We start from the raw sequence: 14,881 nt of genomic DNA, 5'->3' as shown, positions 1-14,881 counted from the left end.
TTTGATTAATCATATTAGTAGAGTCTATAAAAAATATGTAAAAATGACTCTATATATATAATAAAATTCTATTGATTGATTATAAAATAAGTTGTAAGTGTATTATTATTTTATTCAGGTTTTTTTAAAACTGAAAATAAAAAACATAATATAGTATTTGAACTTAAAAAAAAAAAAAACAAAACAAAACAAAAGAGAACCGGGTCGAACTACCCCGACCCGTATATCGACAAAATACTCCTCAACACGTTAGGGATATCTCTGCCCTTTTCTTCGTTGTGCAGAGCTATTCAATATCCAAGCGACCAAAGAAGAAGACGCAGCTCAGAAGTTCCATCGAGAATACGAGAAACGGATTCTGTTTGATTCTTCGGAATCACATATATTCCTGTGAGTGACTTAGTTTTCTAGCTCCGCATATTGTCGTTCTTATCCATTTTTTCTCTGTATGTATGTTCAAGTAGAAGTTCGTATCGGTTCTGTTGCTGATAAATAGAGAGAGAGAGAGAGGAGGAAATGAGGTTTTGAATGTATTGGAAAATGCTGTCTTGGTTTGGGTAATAGTGGGAAGCTGACCCCACTGAAGTCCATGTCGAGGTTTATGTCTTCTTGGGCTTCATTGATAGTTATAATAATCACAGCGATATCATTTTCTTAATGAATGAGATTTCCGCATTTTCCTCTATTTTCTTGGCAACCATACAGAGGTTTCGTGATTGTCTACTAATTCCTTCCTTTTTTTCCTTAAGCAATTTACAATTTCTTTTTAATTCTTTGTGTCATTGCTTTCTATATTTCATCTTCTTCCTAAGCTATTATCCGTTTCTGTTTAAAATGTGAGCAATAGTTAGAAAGTAAGCGTCGTAACTTAAATTATATAAGTAATTAACTAATTAGGTTGTAAGATATATTGATAATTTTATTAGATTAAGTGTTTGTACATATCTTTGTAGGTTCATTTTGGGTTTGCTGGCTCTTTTTCCGTGCATTTCCCAAACAGGAAATAGTTTTCGTGTATTCCTATTCAGATGGCTAGTGAAATAATATTTTTCATTTAGAAGTAACATATTGCTGATTAATATATGAACTTCACGCTATATGCTTTGGAAAATCAATGTTTCTCGATTTTTTTTGGTTGGTTATCCTTTTTTTTTTTTCTTTTCATTCGTTTTTCCGTTTATATTATAATTTATTGATTGGCTACAAATTGCAGCCAACAGGTGTGATAGTAGATATGTCTGTTCCATTGACACCTTCTAAAAGACCACATGACCGGAACCTTACAGAGCCGAATGGAAAAGGAAAGTGGCAGAAGGTACAGAATCAACCCGTGAAATCCTCTCTTGGAAGTGCTGTCTTCCGTTTGTTATGTCCTGCTTTCAAAACCGGTGGCGTTATTGGAAAGGGGGGCACCATCATATCTGAAATTCGACAACAAACTGGGGCAAAGGTCAGAGTTGAGGATACTGTACCTGGTTGTGACGAGAGGGTAGTTTTTATCTCAGGTTCTGATAAAGAGACTGAGGTGGCTACCGACCTGAGCCAGGAGGATGGTAGTGAAGAGACAAACAAGGATAAAGAGAAAAATGATGAAATGGAACAGAGTCAGAACAATGAAGATAAAGAGTCTGATACTGTGGGAGATTCTAAATCTGATAAGGGAACTTCATCTGTGCAAAAGGCCCTTTTACTTGTTTTTGAGAGAATAATAGAAGGAGAAGCAGAGGCAGGTGGAGGGGAGGAAGACACTCAAGACAGCAGTAAGTCTTCAATTGTTTTGAGGTTACTTGTGTTTTCCAGTCAAGTAGGCTGCCTTTTGGGAAAGGGTGGCAGTGTAATCAAGCAGATGTCATCTGAAAGCGGGGCACAAATACGGATCCTTCCCAGAGACAAACTTCCTCTGTGTGCATCAGTTACTGATGAATTAGTTCAGGTAGTTTTGGATGACATTATTGTTATTTAGTATATTTTTTTTGGGCTATGCCTAATTACCCGTTCTACTAAAATTTTATTTTACTTATTAAAAATAAATTTAGTATATTTTAATGGGTAACCAGGGCTATTTCACATTCTCATCTACATTTTATAAGTTTAGCTAATTCTACTTTTAATTGGTTTTTTGCTATTTGTTTTTATGATTGATAGTTTTCTGCTATTTGTCAATTCAACTTTATATTATTACGCTGTCTCTTGGGCTGTTACCTGAAGTTGGTGAGGTTTTCATGGTGCTCGATAGTTTTTTATATTTTTTAATTTTATTTATTTATTTATCGTTTTGTTTATTTGACAGAATGGACATGTTAGGCCTTTAAGCTCCAGTGGTGATTTACTGTTATATATATCTTCTTGAAGCCCTAGTTTTGCCTAAATTTTGACAAACTCAAATTAATAGTGGAGAGCTGACAATCTTTTTCAGAAAATCTTCTGGCCTTTGGGAGGTTAAGCAGTAATATAAATCCAATATGTAATACTATCTGTCATGTTAAATCCTTGGTTATTTTTTGCTGCCTGCTGGCGCTTTCTGGCTGTAGCAGAAGAGTTTGTAGCTTTATTTGCATTTGTCTGCTTGAAAAGCATATCCAACTTTATCAGTACCAAAAATAACAGCTATGATTTCCAGATTACAGATATTCTTATATTGGAAATACTTTAGCTACAAAGGGATTATACATTAGTAAACCTACAAATTGACATGGTTTGATATGGTATGTTAGATTGTAAAGTTACTTTTAGGGTGTGTTTGGGTAGTGAGGTGATATATGATGATCTCTGAATATTAGTGAAAAAGTAATGATAAAATATTGAATAGTAGTAAAAAGTAAGTGAAAAGTAATTAAAAAATAATGAATAGCAGATCACTCCACTACCCAAACACACCCTTATTATTAAGTAGATCTAACGGATCCTATAAAGCTACTTTAGTTTGTGAGTTTACTTTTGTGTAATCTCTTTGTGTCAGTAGTAGTTCTTTTCTTATAATTGGGAAGGGGACATATCTCATGGATTGTTCTTACAAGATGTATATGGTAAACCAAAAGGAGGGACAGCCTTGAAATAAAAACTGAAAATCACATTCTTTAAGACATAGTTGTCAACTCTGTAGATTTGTTCTAATTGTTCAGTCATCCCTTTATCTGAGTAGCAAACCATCATTGGCACCTTGCATCTTCATTACTTTTTTGTCTAATTTCTAAATACTGCTTAGTGAATTTGGAGGACTTCTAGAAATCCAAGTTTAACGGTAGCAGTCATGAATACTGCCTTGGTTTTCGGAAATAAGTCCACATTTGGGGTTTATTTCTAGGCAATTTTGTCTTGTTTGAATGTAATTGATGCATGAGATCTTATGTCCCATGTATTCTCTAAACTCACTGCAGATAAGTGGGGAAGCTGATGCAGTTAGGAAAGCTCTCCAATCTGTTTCTCAGCAGCTTTTGGAGAATCCGCCTAAGGATCATGACCCTTCCCCTGTCAGCTCTTCAGGGCCTCCAGCACATTCATTTGGCCATCCACCTCCAAGGCCTGATGTACATCCACCACCTAACCGATCTTTTGCTTCTGGACCACGTGATGTTTCTGACTATCATTCTGCTGTTCCCCCCCTGTTTGCTAAATATCATGAAAGTGGCATCGCTGGTCGAATGAAGCCTTCACTGGATATGCTAACCTTCCGATTAATGTGCCATAATGAAAGAGTAGGAGGTGTGATTGGAAAGGGAGGAGCAATAATAAAGACACTTAAGCAGGAGACAGGGTGTGAGATCAAAGTAATGGAAGCTGTATCTAATTCAGAGGATCGTGTTATTGTCATATCTGGTCCAGTGGTATGGTTAAGCCTTATAACATATCATAACATTTTATATCTTTATTTCCTCTTGCTGAATCTTTTCTCTTATCAGTTCATGTACAAAGTTTTAGTAGTGCTGACCACAGAAACTATTGCAGCACCCGGATGATAGGATATCAGCCGTGCAAGATGCTGTTCTTCGTGTTCAGACAAGAATAGTGAGGGCTATTCCAGATGATAAGGATCAGGGTGTCTTGGCGAGGCTTCTTGTTTCCTCAAATCAAATTGGCTGTCTCCTTGGCAAGGGCGGTTCCATCATTGCCGAAATGAGGAAGTTAACCCGGGCACATATTCGCATATTAGGGAAGGAACATATTCCAAAGTGTGCCTCAGAAGATGAAGAAGTAGTCCAGGTGTGTTTGCATGTATTCCATTGAGCGAGGTTGGACCCTTGAAAACCTATCAAGTTGTTTTGTTATGGCACACCATTCATGTGAAATTTATCATAATTTGTTAATTGACTTATGATCACTTACACAGAGATGTTGATTCAGTATTTAAACTTTCCAAAGGGCATTCTATGAACCTATTGTTTTTCTGGTTATTTTTATGCTTATTATGCTAATTGCTCATGCTGTTTCTGCTTTGACAGATAAATGGAGAATTTGAAGCAGTTCAAGAGGCTCTTTTGCAAATAACAACGAGGTTGCGCCATCATTTTTTTCGTGATGCCTTTCCATCTATTAATTATTCTTCAAATCCTGCATTTGTGGATCAAGTGTCTCCTTTCCCTTCATATATGGGAAGGAGGGAACTCTCGCCTCCAGGAATGTATTCTAATCTAGGCCCATCATTCCACAAGTTTGATGCTGTTGGTGGTGCACCTCCACATGGTGGTTTTCATCTCCATGATGATCGTTCTCCCTTCATGCACAATATGCATCGGCTTGGTGGCCCCCCTTATATATCTGAACGAAAGCCATGGGGTCCTCAGGTATTGAACGACTATGATAGTGTTTTTTTCGAAAGAATTGCTTACAAGCATTTTCTGGTTGTAAATTTGAACTTTTTTGTTTTGTTTTGATAAGTAAATTTCTATAACTTGCTTCTGGTACTGTTTCTTAAAGTTCGGCAGCATAAGCTTTAGTTAAAACAGCAATAGATTCTGAAGAATCTTACCACCCATGTACTAACCAACCAACCACAACCAAAACAAAAGGCAGCTCTATTCTAACAATCCAAGGAAATCAAAAGCCGCATCTTGGCTTACACCCCAAAAGGATTAGTCAATATTACAATTGGAGCATGCATAGGTGATGCTCTTGTATATGTCCCATGTTCTGCCTATTCTTATGATCAATAAAATTTTGTATACCTATATAAAAAAAAAAATGTTACAATTGGAGTACCTTGGAATCATTATAAAGGGCTTGAACTTTTCATTTCCAAGTAATGTGGGATCTCGTTCACCCCCTTTCTTTACACAATCACATAGTCCGAGACTTCTATGTAAGTTGGAAATTCCTTATTCTATTCCTTAACTGGCTTGTAGGGACTAAATGAAGGTGGTGGCCCCATGGGCTTGCCAGAATTTGCTGGAGCGCCGCAAAAAAGATTTATGGGATTTGGCGGGTATGTACATTGTACCCTTTTTTCCGAAGTTTTGTTTTAATTATTGTCTTAGATTTTCATTTATCAAAAAAATTATTGTCTTAGATTTTAGTTTTTGGTTTCTTATTGCATTTGCTTATCAATTTAGAGGAAGCCAACCAGCTATTATAACAAGCACCACTCTTGAAGTTGTTGTTCCTAGTTCTCTTGTTCCAACAATTTATGGAGAAGACGGTGAATGCTTGAAGCAAATTCGTCAGGTCCATTCTTTTGTCTGATAATTTATTTCTAGATTAGATTTATGTGGTCAAACTTTATGCTTCTTGGTGAAACACACATTTATGATGTAGAATTCCCTTTATGCAGTTGAGTAGGAACCCCAGTAATATGTACGGAAAAAATTATTGCATTTAGCATGTTCTATTAATTTTGGATGTATTTTGTGTCCCAGTAAGACCAATCCACTAGCTGTGATTAATTTACTTGCCTTTAAACAACTTGCACACACATGATGTAACGCTGTAACACTGACAACTGTTTTGCAACCCATTTTACAATCAACCAATGCAATCATACCACTTCACTAAAAATGAATTTCAACTTTACAAAACCGTCCCTCATTTCGTATAGAGTTGTAAGATAGTTGTAAAACAGTTGTAAGTTGATCATTTTTCTAACAGTAATAGTTATGTATAATAGCTTTATCAACTTCAATATGGTCATCACTGTTTCAGATATCTGATGCCAAAATTACAATTACGGATCCAAAGCCCGGAGCAGTGGAAACCATGATTATAATCTCTGGAACACCTGAACAAACCCATGCAGCACAGAGTCTTATTCAAGCATTTGTAATGAGTGAGACTGAGACCAGTTGATCTCTTCATTCAGGTAGGGATGCTGATGAGCTATCCATATGCTCATCAGCAGACTATGTTGCACATATGTTGGAAAAGTACTTTTTAAAATTTCTTCTGTTTTTTTTATAATTCACTGAAAAGCTCTGATGCATGGCGCTTAACATATGTTATTGAAACTTGATGGTAATGCAGTTAGAGGATCTTGAAGATTGAAGATAGCCGGAGTTCTAATATAGCTGTTCTGTGAGTATACTGAAACTTCTATGAACTTAACGAGAAACATATGAATCTTTGCAGACCCCTTACTCCTGTTGAAATCATGCTTTTTTAATCTCACTTGAAGGTATTGACTTATGTGAAAAGCATACCTTCTCTATCTCACCGGAAGACATAATGAGCCGTTCAAACTGTACCATTGATGTCCATTAAAGACTTTTGCTCTTTTTTTGTTCATGCTAGTTGGGTATATCCTTTTGTGCATTTCTTCTTTACTAAGGTTGTGCCCCACTGGGCTTTTAATTTTTTTGAGAGAAGTAATAGAGTATATTAATCAAAGAATAGGCAAAAAGCCACATTCAGTACAAAGAATGTCCTAAACTATGTAAGAACAGTAGAGATGAGGAAGTCATGTAAATTTTGGCCATTAAAGCTAACAGCAACAGCCCAAGTACAAAGAGTTCTAAAAAAGAAAACTTTCAGCTCCTCCATTGATCTCTCTTTATCCTCAAATGTCCGTTCATTGCGCTCCTGCCACACGCACCACATAATGCATATCGGAATCATCTTCTAAATTGCCTTGATCTGGTTGTTGCCTCTAAAACCTGTCCAGCTAGCAAGTACCGCCACTACTGTTTCCGGCATAACCCAACCCAAGTCTAATCGACAGAAAACCTCATTCCACAACCCTCGAGCAACCTCACAATGTAATAACAAATGGTCTACGGATTCACCCCCCTTCCTACACATACAACACCAATCCATGATGATCACCCTTCATTTTCTCAAATTATCCGTTGTGAGGATCTTACCCAAGGAAGCGATCCACACAAAGAAAGCCGCTTTGAGAGGCGCCTTGTGTTTCCACAACCTTTTCCAAGGAAAATGAGATGGTTGCTCTTGTGCTAGAGCCTTGTAAAAAGTGCGGACCGAGAATAGACCTTTTATTGATGGTACCCACCACAGCGAGTCTAGGAGCTGGTTGCTTGAATAAAAGAGACTGAAAAAGACTTCAAAATTGTCCATTTCCCAATCTTGTGCTGCCCTGCTGAAGTTGATGTTCCACTGGATTAATAATGTTGCATTTCTTTTATATATATATATATATAACAAATAGTCTAGATGAAGCAAATGCTTTTTATTGTGTATTTGCTGTTGTAAGTTAGGCAACTGTGTGCCATGTGCGTTTGTAATATTGCCAACACAATTTTTCTGACGTATTTCAGATAAATTCTTCACTGGGATGTTAATTATATTATCTTTTAAGGTTCCTGATTCAATTTGGTAAAATTAAAAATCATATAATTTGTTTGAATGATATTTATTTCTCTTTTTCCCCATATCGCAGTTGCAGTCCTTAATGGTTATTACTGAAAAACAAGGGCCCCTTCTCTCTCTCTCTCTCTCTCTCTCTCTCTCTCTCTCTCTCTCTCTCTCTCTCTCTCATGAAGGCTTTGGTTGCATTTTGCCCTGTATTTTTTGAGAATGTTTTGCATGTTTAATTTGTTTATATAATATATTTCCGTATACAATGAGAATTAAAAACATCTATTCATGAATTTGCTATCGGTAGTGGCAGAAAATCTGTATCAACTCTAATTTTGGTGATATTCTTTTATAAACAGAATTGGAGGGGGTAATCTTTTTTTTTTTTTTTGATAAATAAACAAGTTATATTGATCAATGGCAAAGCCAGTGTTACAACTCTAATGCCCTAACTAGGTAGGCACATTAAAGGCAAGAAAATCATGAAGGGCCATGCTATTAAAATCCACAGCAATAGCCTAGTTACAAAGAGTTCTAAAAAATAAAAGTTTAAGCTCCTCCAACGATATTTCCTGGTCTTCGAAAGTTCTCTCAGTTCGCTCCTGCCACATGCACCACATAATGCGTAAGGAGATCATCTTCTAGATAGTTTTAATTGGTTGTCTGCCCCTTATGTTTGATCAGCTAGCCAAAGCCGCCTCCACATTTTTAGGCATCACCCAAGTCATATCCAATTGTGAGAATACCTCATTCCAGAGAGTTATTGCTGTATCACAATGCAAAAGGAGGTGGTCTACCGACTCTCCCCCTCTTTTGCACATGCAACACCAGTATGCAATAATGATCCTCATTTTCCTCAAATTATCTGTGGTATGTATCTTTCCCAGAGATGCAGTCCATACAAAGAATGAAACTTTGGGAGGTGCCTTATGTCTCCAGATTTTTCTCCAAGGACACAGAAAATTGGGCTCTTGGGTGAGGGCCTTATAGAAAGAACGAACTAAAAAATTACCTTTGCCTGCTAGAGTCCACCACTGAACATCCTCTTGCTGCATATTTGGCCTTATGGAATATATGAGGCTGTAGAAGTCTGCGAAGCTGCTTAATTCCCAATCTTATGCTACCCTACTAAAATTAATATTCCAAAGAATTTGACCCCCCGAGAACTCCATAATTTCTACCACTGAAACATCCTTGGCACTTGCCATCTGGAAAAGAAGAGGATACAAGTCTTTCAAAGCCCTGCTACTACACCAAACATCTCTTCAGAATTTGATCCTTGATCCCGTACCCAAACAAAGCTTGACATGACGATTAAAAACCCCCCATCCTCTTCTTATATGTTTCCATAACCCCACTCCATAAGCCCCCCTTACTTCTTTAGTACACCACTCCCCCTATAAACCACCATATTTCTTCTCAATCACCAATTTTAATGGAGAGTCGTGTTCCCTAGCAAATCTCCATAGCCATTTGCCTAATGGCGCACGATTGAGAACACTTAGATTTCTAACCTCCAAACCTCCCCCAGAAATAGGACGACAAACCTACTCCCACTTAACCAAGTGAAACTTAAATTCCTCCCCCAAACCCCCCCACAAGAAATCACGCTAGAGCTTCTCAATACGAGCCGTCACACTTGCGGGTATTGGGAAGAGAGATAAGAAATAAGTAGGTAGGTTAGAGATTGTACTCTTTATCAATGTAATCCTTCCATCTTTCAACAAATACATTATCTTTCACCCTGTCAATCTCCTCTTTATTTTTTCAATCATTGAATCCCAGACCGAGGGCGCCCTTGAGGCACTCCCTAAAGGAAGTCCCAAGTAAGTCATAGGAAATGAGGTTAACTTGCACCCCAATTGGCACCAACTTTGATTTCTCCAATTGGCACCACATCTAATTTCTGCAAATTCACCTTCAACCCAGAAACTACCTCGAAGTAAAAGAGTAAGGCCTTCAACACTTGCATCTGATTTTGCTCGGCTTCACACATAATAAGTGTGTTACTCGGGCTTTGCCTATTTACGTGGATCAATAAAATCTTTTACTAATAAAAAAAAAAAAAAGTGTCATCTGCAAATAGTAAATGAAAAATATTAATAGTACCCCTATCCAGGGTGCCGATCGGAAACCCTTTTAGGAATCCATTTTCAACCATAGCCAAGAGCATCCCACTTAGGGCCTCCATAACTATCACGAACAATAAAGGTGACAACGGGTCCCCTTGTCGCAGTCTGTGGGAACTCTGAAAAAAACCCACTGAAACTCCATTTATCAACATAGGGTACTTTACCATAGATATACACCAGTGTATCCATGCCCTACATCGCTCTCCAAATCCATATCTCCTGAGCAAGTGCATAAGGAATTCTAGTTAACATGGTCATAAGCCTTTTCCATGTCTAATTTACACGATCCCTGAGTTCTTGGCCTTCAGTCTACTATCGATGCATTCATTGGCAATTAACACCCATCCAGTATTTGTTTGCCTTTTACAAAGGCATTTTGGGGTTTCGTAATAAGCTTCCCCATCACCTCACTCAATCTGTTTGCAAATACTTTCGAGATTATCTTATACACCCCATTCACTAGACTAATAGGCCGAAACTCCTTTAAATCCATAGCCCCCACATTCTTGGGTATTAGAGCAAGGAATGTAGTATTTAGACTTTTCTCAAATTTTTCAGCCAAGAAAAACTCCTGAAAAACCTTCATAACGTCCTCCTTTAGCACTTCCCAATAATCTTGAAAAAAACCCATAGAGAATCCATCCGGTCCTGGAGCCTTATCCCTAGCCATTTTCCTCACTACTTCGTAAACTTTTAGCTCTTCAAAATCCCTTTCCAAACGAGAGACATCGCTTGACCCAATGGTATCAAATTCCATCCCATTTAGTGGGGGCCGCCAACCCACCTGCTTTGCTAGTAGGTTCTCATAGAAATCAACTACGTGGTTGTGAAGTACCTGCTCATCACTACACTCCACACCGTCAACTATCAGCTTCTCAATGTTATTATTTCTCTTATGAGAATTTGCAATTCTATGAAAGAAACTCGTACTTCGATCTCCTTCCCGCAACCATAATGACCTGAATTTTTGCCGCCAAGACATCTCTTCTAGCAGTATCAACCTCTCAATCTCTGTGACCAGCTCTGATCTCCTATCTTGTTCTTCCTGAGTAAGTGGTTGTACCACTTGAAGCCTCTCAATCTCCTGAAGTTCCAGCAACTTTAATTTCCTATTTGCCCCTAATTGCCGAAAGACTCCAAGTTCCACACTTTTAGGTCTCTCTTTAAAGCTCTCACTTTATCTGCAAAAATGAAACTGTGAGTATCTTGGAACTGATAGGAAGACCACCACTATTTGACCCTCTCCACAAACCCTTTTGATTTTAACCACATATTCTCAAATTTAAACAGCCGACGACCATTATGAACTCCTCCGCAGTCAATCAAAATAGGCCAATGGTCTGAACCAACACGGGGCATACGTTTTTGCCATACATCCGGGAAATGGCTTTCCTAGTCTGGGGAAATTAAGAAACGATCTAGTCTAGACCTAGACTAATTGTTAGACCAAGTCGCAGTGCCCCCAGCAAGTGGCAGATCCACCAAGTTTAGGTCAAAGATACACTCCGAGAACTCCTCCATAGTTGTTCTCAGTCTTCTACTACCCGAGACTTCTTTTGGGAATTTTATAACATTAAAGTCTCCCCCTATACACCATGGGAGTCCCCACTAGTAATGAACCCCCACTAGTTCTTCCCACAACAATTTTATTTCCGTGTCTAAGTTGGGACCGTAAACACCTGCAAAAGCCTAGAAGAAGTTATCGGAGACACTTAAACAAGCTTCCTATCGTGTATTGCCTAATAAAATCCTCCACCTTCTTGACCACCCGTTTATCTCACATTACCACAACCCCTTCTGACACCCCATTTGAGGCCATAAATGACCAATCCACATGACTTTCACTCCATAAACTCCACACAATTCTCCTATCAATCATTTTCAATTTCGTCTCTTGCAGGCATACAATATCTGCCTTTCAGTCTCGAAGCAGGTTCCTAATCCATAGACGCTTATTAATCTTGCTAAGCCCACGAACATTCCACGACATAATCTTAGGCTTCGTTGAGGAATAGTAGCCCCTTCCCTTTCACCCTACCCCTACTAGCACTGCCCTCCATATTCATCAACCAATTCAATATTTTGAGTTCCCAATGCTTTTTCGATTCACCTTTAGTTTTTTGTTTATGTCCCACTTCAATTGTTGTGAACAGAGCCATTAATTGCTCCTCATATCCATCACACTCAATCCCAACAAATTTTTGAATCTCTCTCACCTTATGAAAGACCCAATCTGAAACATTTGGTTGCTCTGGTAAGTAGAAATTCAACGGAACAGGTTCCTCCACCCTACTTATCTGAAATCCAAGAGATTCTCCTTCTGATGGTATGTCATCCAACCCCAGCTGCCCACAAACATCGGGTAAACTCAGATCCTCAATATCATCATCCACCAAGTGCATTAAATCCTCAAATTCCTCCCCCTCTTCATCCACAACCTCAAGATCGAGATATGGACTGGTAGGAGCTTCCAACGAACCCAAATACTTAGATTTTGAGCATATCGGCACCCTCTGTCCTCCCTGCATCGGAGAACACCCTTCCCGATACGAACTCGAGTCCGATGCCTGCTTTGGAAATGTGTTTTGTTCACTTGGAGCCGCTGGGACCTCATCGGTGGTCTCCACTACCATCGTTGGCGAGGTCTGTGAAGTCGCCGTTACCTTCTCCACCGACAGCTGTTGCGGTATTGGCTCTAGTTCCATAGAGATGTTGCAGAGAACCGGGTTGAGAAAACCTGAGCTGAGAAAACCCGATATTGGCTCTGGGTCCTTTGAAACGGACCTGGGCTGTGAAGGCCCAAGCCCATCTCTAGGCCCTCCACTCAAGGAAGCCTTGTTTCCGTTAGTTAACATGGGATGGGCCCTTTCCTCAGTTTGGTTATCCAGCCCTATAGACTTGGGCCCAACCTTATTACTCCAACCGGGCCCAACACCATCTCTTGAAAACGCTCCCGTTTCACTTCTTCCCCTGACTTCCTCCCATCTCCAACTTCTTTCCTTTAACAACCCGACGTGCCTACGTACTTCATCCATTTCTTTCTGCAGTTTCCTCAACTGACCCCGGAGCTCCAGCAGACGCCTACTAGACACCCATGTCTCCTGACCCACAAGCCTACCATCCTCTACATTTCGTACATGGAGTGGGGCTCGACGCTTCTCCACTACAACGTTGCTTGCACCTTCGTTGGCCCTCCTCTGCATGTACCTTGGTCCTGTCGTGAGAACCTCCTTGAAGGACCTAACAGAGGTGTTCGACCCCCTTTCCACTTTGTTACTCTGAGCTCCTACCTGTTCCAAACCCATTTCCCCTGGACTGGGCCATATCCGAAACCAGATTCTTCAGCTTTCTCCATCCCTACCAATCTTCACCTTCTAGAAAGCAAAGCAAATGAGTTCTTCCTGCCTAACCGTATTCTGCAATTGACAGATAATGCCCACCTCTATTTGAGCAACGTTGGGCAACAAAGCTACGGTAGCCCTCCCTAATCACCAAATACAACTCCTTTCCCCTCCTCAAGCACTCCTCCAACACATATGCAATCCACAGTGTTGTGTTACGATCCACCAACACCTCATGCCTCTCCATCTAGCCCCGCTCTGAAATACGCGGATTAGCTCCCTCCTTTACAAGCACAATCAACTTGGACTCTACTACTAACTGTCGTGAGACTGCCGTTAACAACCACAGCGATACTACAATACCTTCACCGTGGCACCATCACCGATGTGAAAATTTGCATGTGTATGGAGAGAAAAGTTTTGCATGTGCACGGAGAGAAAAATTGCATGGGTAATCTTTATTGCTGATGATGGGTTTTTCTCTGTTTTGGTTGTACGTGATTGTCAAACCTAGTAAATTCTTGTGGGCATCCAGTGTTTTTTTCTTAATGTGTGATTTTCATAATAGGTTAACTTTGTCAATTATAAAAATCTTTAGAATTTCTAATGCTCACCATCATAATTTTCTTTTGGAGTCATCGATCAATAAAAGAAAAATCTCTTTTGGATTTTCCTCATTCCTTCCATTTGTATCCCTTCTCTTCGATCTCATGGTATGTCTATGATTGTAGTTAGTGAAAAGCTACTTCTGGATGCAGGTACATGGTACCTTTTATTTGATTTTTTCTTTTATGATTCCGGATGGATCCATTACAATATGGTTACTGATTGCAAGTATATGTGCTGAGGGAACCAAGGTCATGATTATCTGGCAAATGTAAAAGCAAACATGCAGCAGCAAAGTGAACATGTAATCTTTGGAAGATACGGTACTCCTTTTTGCAAGTGAAGATATGCTAGTTTGTAGCAAAATTCTTCAGCTTTTGGAATGTATTATTCTTGAACTGCATGAAATTTTCTCTCGACCGTGTGGATTAGTAGATTCATGTGAACTCTGATGAGCTATGTAGGCTAGTTTCTAGTGGAATCAATGAATATTAATCTTTTCATCGTTTATGATTGCACTGAGGGTTATGATATTTCTCTTGAAAATCAACCTAAATCGTTTGCTGGTTGTCTAGACTCCTAATCGAAAGCAGCTGCAATGTGGTGGCAGTGTGTCAGGTTGGGGGTCGAGGACTCGAGTCTCCTTGGGTGTGAATAAATTTATTAAGATAGCAATGTTCTTACAGGCACAAAAATTCATGTACATGTTATGCGCCTCATTTATTTCAGGTCCTTTTCTTTTTTTGAAGAAAACTTCATTTTATACGCTTCCATTTTTGGGTGGGAGCAAAATACCTACTGAGCCTCAAGTAAAATGCTAGCATGGGCTTTTGATTATATAGCTGAGCACACAAAAATTACCATTTAAAGAAAGTGTTAAACCCGGTTTCAAATTGCTGCATGCCTTATCTTAATGATGCATTTAGGCCTGATTTGTACAGTGAGTTAAGAGAGATGTGATGAAAGTTAAATAAAATATTATTAGTATATAAATTTTTAATATTATTTTTGTTTTGAGACTTGAAAAAGTTAAATTGTTTATTGTATTTTATTTGGAAGTTT

At 39.0% G+C, this 14,881-nt stretch overlaps 1 protein-coding gene across 2 annotated transcripts; it reads left to right on the top strand.

The window, feature by feature from the left end:
- The first annotated feature begins 233 nt into the window (after positions 1-233).
- On the top strand, positions 234-14,327 carry LOC122295527 (KH domain-containing protein HEN4-like). 2 transcript variants are annotated; one of them, XM_043104565.1, is made up of 10 exons: positions 234-390; positions 1,214-1,933; positions 3,378-3,824; positions 3,946-4,200; positions 4,440-4,781; positions 5,340-5,419; positions 5,547-5,658; positions 6,133-6,289; positions 6,451-6,501; positions 13,972-14,327. In XM_043104565.1, exons 2-8 carry the CDS (start codon positions 1,235-1,237, stop codon positions 6,274-6,276), a joined length of 2,079 nt encoding a protein of 692 aa, XP_042960499.1. In that variant the 5' UTR covers positions 234-390; positions 1,214-1,234; the 3' UTR covers positions 6,277-6,289; positions 6,451-6,501; positions 13,972-14,327. The 2 variants fall into 2 exon arrangements, with proteins under 2 accessions (XP_042960499.1, XP_042960500.1); XM_043104566.1 differs by having other exon boundaries at positions 239-390; positions 1,221-1,933.
- Positions 14,328-14,881: the final 554 nt, after the last annotated feature.

The sequence above is a fragment of the Carya illinoinensis genome, chromosome 15, assembly GCF_018687715.1.
Source record: "Carya illinoinensis cultivar Pawnee chromosome 15, C.illinoinensisPawnee_v1, whole genome shotgun sequence".
Classification (NCBI taxonomy): Eukaryota; Viridiplantae; Streptophyta; class Magnoliopsida; order Fagales; family Juglandaceae; genus Carya; species Carya illinoinensis.
This window is presented reverse-complemented; position numbering and strand designations above follow the sequence as displayed.